This window comes from Alligator sinensis, unplaced genomic scaffold (genome assembly GCF_000455745.1).
Source record: "Alligator sinensis unplaced genomic scaffold, ASM45574v1 scaffold707_1, whole genome shotgun sequence".
NCBI lineage: Eukaryota > Metazoa > Chordata > Crocodylia > Alligatoridae > Alligator > Alligator sinensis.
In genome coordinates this window covers 2,520,137-2,525,933 of record NW_005842065.1, presented here as the reverse complement: position 1 = coordinate 2,525,933, position 5,797 = coordinate 2,520,137, and the positions used below count along the sequence as shown (strand labels likewise).

The 5,797-nt window shown below is 40.9% G+C and overlaps 1 protein-coding gene across 5 annotated transcripts in view; it reads left to right on the top strand.

Moving 5' to 3' along the window:
- Positions 1 to 5,128, top strand: part of LPAR2 (lysophosphatidic acid receptor 2) — a 21,105-nt gene extending 15,977 nt beyond the window's left edge. For 3 of the 5 annotated variants that reach the window (XM_025204004.1, XM_025204002.1, XM_025204003.1), the window contains 2 exons: positions 1,167 to 1,354; positions 3,334 to 3,585. In XM_025204004.1, the coding sequence (XP_025059789.1) occupies positions 1,167 to 1,354; positions 3,334 to 3,459 (314 nt within the window). In that variant the 3' untranslated portion in view covers positions 3,460 to 3,585. Of the gene's footprint in view, positions 1 to 1,166; positions 1,355 to 3,333 lie in introns of all 5 variants that reach the window. The other 2 variants (XM_006023463.2, XM_006023467.2) reach the window with 1 other exon arrangement.
- The last annotated feature ends 669 nt before the right edge of the window (positions 5,129 to 5,797 follow it).

The following is a 5,797-nucleotide window of genomic DNA, read 5'->3' as shown; positions in this document are numbered from 1 at the left end:
GGGGAATAAGTGTATGCTATAGGAGAACTGGAAAGTTGCTGACATGAATAATCTTGATGAGGCTATCAATAGTGTTTGCAAAAATGGTGTAGGAAAGTGCTTTGCACTGTGGTGAGAGGCAGCAGAGTTGTCAGCCTGAGCAGGTTCAGCCAGTAGGTTGTTAAGATTGGTGAATATGGATTTTTCCCAAAAGCACATGGATTTTTTTTGCTCCTAAGTAACATTTTAGACAGTACCTTTGTTAGGTGAGCAAAGTACAAGGAGATGGAGATAATAACAAAGTCTCTAGGATTCTGTTGAGCCCACATTGTGAACTGTCTGGTATGATGAGTCGTATTTTCCAAGGAAATCCACAGTCCTTTAGGCCAGTGTTTCCCAACCTTTTCCAGCCCAAGGCACACTTACATTAATAAACCTGTTAAGGCAGTCCCCATCCTCATACCTATTGTAGCTTATTGCCATGACAAAATTCTGCAGCACACCTGTTTATTTCTGATGGCACACTTTTGTGCCGCAGCACACGGGTTAGGAAACACTGCTTTAGGCACAAGAGTAGGAATCAAATTATCAGATGTGACCCTGGGTATTGTGTACTGAGCGCTTGTGACAAACTAACCATTCATGAAACACTGGGAGCTGGTAGGAACCAAGTTCTGCACAACTGGCACCAGATTTTGCAGTTGTGGACCCCTTAGAAACCTGTGCCTGCTAAAGACAGGTCCTGCAACTGCTGTGGTGCAGGTTTGCATAAGCTGGTGGGATGGCATTAATGATACAGCTGTGGGTTTACTTTTACTTACTTACTTATTTATGCTAGAAGTAAATGGAACCAAAGTGGCAATCTTGTAAATTTATTGGAGGTACAACTGCCCAGAACATGGTTACAGCTGCCTTGACTACACTGAAGTTTGATCAGTTTGTTCAAGAGATTATATGACTTGGTTCCTTGTGATAGCAGGGAAGGGGACTCTGACCCAGGAAGTTCCTTTTTTGCAGGGTTTCTAACCCAAGACCATTTTGTCATTATTGACAATCTGAAAACTTTTTATTAACAACCGCATTTTTTTTTACTGATGTATGACTTACATAGTGTAAATATAACTCTTCTGCCAGACCCTGGGCAAGAGTTGGATACAAACCATAGTCAAATCATGTTGCCTCTCCAGCCTCACTCCCATTATACTGGAAGAGAGCCCCAAAGAAGGACTGCTATCTGCCTGCCTGCCACCCACCAGTGTTTCAGACAGATGGGACCCAGCACCAGCATGTGGCTGAAAGATGGGGAAGGACCTACACAGAGTCCCGTGGATCGCAGAGCTCCCTTCAGGGTGCTGTGCTTCCACTCAAACATCAGGTGATGCTGCTGTGCTCAGTCTGTGCTTTAACACTGTGTCCAACTTCTTTCCCACCACAGAGCAACAGTCAGCTTTGGTGGGTTTGTGTTTTATTGGACAGCACAATTTTTAAGATTTCACAGGTGTTTTTGCCTGGTTATTTATAGTGTCGGTAAACTTAATGGACAGTTGGCAACCCTACTTCTATACTTTCTTATGTTGCTACACCACTTCAGGGATCTGTGTTTTGTTCAGAGCAGCCCCTTTGGCCATTTGTCTTCTCTGGCAGATGTTTTCCAATAAAGGGCATAGCTAAAAAGTTCTTGGTGACCCACTCTTTTTCCTTCACCCTTCCCCAGGACAAAGGACACAGTACAACCCTAGGGTAACAAGACAAATCCTTGAGCTAGCATGTCAGAAACATGTATGAGGAAGTGCACTTGTTCATTAAACAGCTTCTTAACCAGAAATGTGACTATAAACAGCAAGTTTTCAGAATGCACAATATTCACCTTAGAAATCCTCCCCCTGCGCCCTTTTCACACACAGGATAATAATTATCTTTTGCCCTTAGACACTCCTCCTCTACATAACAGCTTTACAAATGGTAGGATTATAGGAAGGGCCGGACTGGATCACACTATCAGTTCATCTAGTTCAGTCTCCCCTTTCTGGTGACCAGCATTAGGTGGGTCTGACCAGATACAAGAAGCCTGTGTGAGGCAGGGATCCTATCATCTCCCGAGCCCTCATAGTCAGAAGTTGGAGTTTATACCCTGTTACAGGAAAGGTTAGATTATTTATTTAATTCTAACTGTTATAATTCTGGATAGTCTTGTCATTAATTAAATGATTAAATATCCAAATGTTGTCAAGCTCTTTTCCTTAGGGAAACCTTGTGGCAGTGAGTTCCACTAGATAACTGCATTATGTAGGGGGGAAAATGTTTACTTTTCTCAATGTTGGATTTACCTCCTTTCAGTTTCCCTATTGTGTTAAGACAAGGGATCCTGGTTTTCTCTGAAAAAAAAAATCCCCAATTTTTGGTTTAAAAAAAGTAACTCCAAATCCACGTTTTTGGATCCCTGGTTATGATAGGGTTATTAGAAACTCTGCAAACATTCATTATGCTGCTTACCTGCATCCCATTCTCTCTTAATCATTTATTTTCCAAGAGAGATCATCCCAATCTTTCTGTTCCACTTCATGCATTTGCTTTTCCAGGTCCTTGATCATAGCTTGTTTTTCTTCTATGAACCCACTGTAATTTGCAGTGCCTTTTTGAGAGAGGGTAACTGATACTGCACGCAGAATCCTGGTACAGATGAACTGTTGATTTACATAATGTCATGGGAATATTTTTTGTGGGTTTTTTTCTTATCCATCCAATTGTTTTATTTGCTTTTTACATTGCAGCTTTACAGTGGACTGAAGCCTCCATTCAATTGCCCACAGTAATGCTGGGGACTTTCCTTGAGTCAATACTGATAATGGAGTCTTGTAAAGTGAATCATTAAAAGGATTCACTCCAATGTGCATGTCGTTACATGTGTCAACAATTACATTTAATTATATGTACATAATAATTCTTTTCCTCCCTGGAGAGGAGTGGAAAGGAGGAGAGTGTCAGTTCCATCTTCATCTTATAAATGGAAAAAATGAGGAAAAGGGAGAAGAGTAGAATTAGCTGTATATTTTTCATCTACGTTTTTTTTCAACAGAAAATGTTTTTTTTGCAGAAACAAGATTTTTTTGCTGGAAGTGTTCATTTTAAATGACAGGTTACAAGTTTTTCTATGAAAACTCCAAAAACTTTAAGACAAAGTTGTGATGAAAATTTTGATAATTCTTTTTCATGTAAAAGTTTTTGTGGGGCAGGGAAAAACCCTGTTTCCTCACCAGTTCTAAAAGCAAATGATTTGCCCAAATCCCCCTGTCAGTCAGTAGCACAGCAAGGAGGCCTTTCTTTTCCTCTAATTTCTTCTGTTTTTTTTCCCAGGTGCCTTTGTTATCTGCTGGACTCCAGGACAGGTGGTGCTTCTTTTGGATGGGTTGGGCTGCAAGAGTTGCAATGTGCTGGCAGTGGAGAAATATGTCCTCTTGCTGGCGGAGATCAATTCAGTGATCAATGCTATTGTCTACTCCTACCGGGACAATGAGATGCGCAGCACCTTCCGAAAGATTCTCTGCTTCATCTGCTATAGGAATTCCAAATACTCACCTGCACCCATGAAGCTAAATGCTGCAGACCGCAGGATATTCACTCAGAATGGTCACTCTACTGTGGACTCCTCGATCTAGTTCCAATGTATATCTGAATATATATACTTATATATATCTGAAGACTGTGGATAGCAAAGACTTTGGGTGGCTCATTTGTAAAGCAGAACAACAGTATTTTTTTTTTTAACTTCTCCAGCAAAAATGTTTGGATTAAATATTTTTGTCAGCTCTGTGAGGCAAAAATGCTTTAAAGACATACCCACTGGTATATTTCTTGGGACACACATATTTTGCAATATATTCCTATTAAAGACTGCTATTTTAATAGCATAGTTGATTTAATCTAGCAGCATCCAGCAGGCATGCTACATGTTAACCAAGACCTTTGCATAACTCTTTCTACAAGAGAGACTTGTTTTTTTAATTCTTCAGTATTAATGTCTACACAAATTACCTTTCCAGTACTAGGATACTGCAGGGCCAAACCCAACTTTATTCAGTCCTTCATTAAGCGTAGCATCTTCTGATTTCAGTGAGATGATTTTCCTGAGTGCGTCCTGTGCTAGGTTTTGATCCAGAGTTTTCTAAAATCATGTTCTGTTCAAAGACCCTCTAGAGAGGCTTCAGTTTACATGAACTTAATTTTTAAAAAGCATGTTCCTACTTTGGTATGGTGTCTGTTACTGAATTTCAAAGTATTCATTACTTTCATAGGATGGTCCAGGAACACATAACACTTTCCTGAGACAGAGAGCTATGCTACAACTAAAAAATCCAGTTGTGTTATTCTTCTGTTAAGTGATGCTACATGGGAGGTTTGACTGCAAATTTGTTGCCTGTTTGTAAAGAAGGGATGAGTCATGGTCCTTGAAACAATAATTTTCCACTCATTAAAGGTCCTCTGGGACAGGTTTTATGTTAGATTCCAAAGTAATCAGCACTTTGCCGTAGGTTTAATATACGGTCTGTAGCTTAAACTCTTCAAACAGCTTGTTAGCAGCTGAAACTTGGTTCACCAAACCCCATCCTTTTCACACAGCAGCCTGACAAATGAAAAGGATTTTTCAGCACTACTTCACTTAGAGTCACATTCTCTGTTGGAGTAAATCTTTACTTCATTGTGTGTTCTCCATCAGAGATTCTGGCCCTTGAAATGTATATGAACATTACATATAATGTCACTGGGATCATGAAAGATAATATTTATGATGCTGGCCATGTGAGTGACTACAAACTACTTCAAGATGCTGTCATGTCATTCAGAAAGCTTTAGGTGGGATTTGCAAAACTACTTCATATTGGCCTAACTCTGCCCCCATGGAAGTTGGTGGGTATTTTACCCATGGGTCCATAGAAACAGAACAATATTGAGCACTTTTGAAAGCCTAGGCCATAATTTCTAACAAATAATATTTAATTTTCAAACATGCAGGAACCTGAAGCTGTAGGGTTTGAGGTCCATCCTGGCTGTCTTAAACTCTGACCTTCACAGACCCAAAGTTAATTAAGGGATTGCTGAGCCAGTGTGGAGTTAGACAGACATTTGTTTAGTCTCTAACCTTGAGATCTTTCAGGGACAACTTTACATATGTAGTTATAGTCTCTAACCTTGAGATCTTTCAGGGACAATTTTGCATATGTAGTTTCTTTTTTTTTTTTTTTAGATAGATAGATGATTATCACCAGCCATAGAATAAACAGCTTCCAAACACAGAGCTTAGGTATGCTTGGAAGCTGCTTAGCTTTCAAATTTCCAGAAAGAAAATGAGTAGTGCTTTCCTATATTGGTAAGGATTTAAGGAAACAGATCAATTCAGTGCAGTGGTGCTTAACCTTCTAGCCCCGTAGGCTGGATGAGTGGAGTGGGGCCAGTCCATGGGTCCAACTCCATGTGCCAGCCCAGCTACTGGTGTGACCCTGTGTACCAGCCCAGCCTCACCTGCCAGACCTGGCCTTGGTGTGACTGCACACACTGGCTCAACTCTATGTGCCAGATCCAGCTGTGATGCAGTGGTACCTGGAGTTGTCATCCCACCCACAAGGCTCCCCACATGTACAGAAGTTTCATGGTTGGGGGGCAGTGGCAGTGTTAATTGCTTCTGTTTGTTTGATCCAGAGCTGCAGTAATTAACACTGCCACTGCTCCCTACAGACCTGCAGGGAGCTCCACAGGCCAGGTAACACACACTTGTGGGCTGGAGATTTGGGCACCACTGCTCCAGGTGGACTAGTAAGAGTTA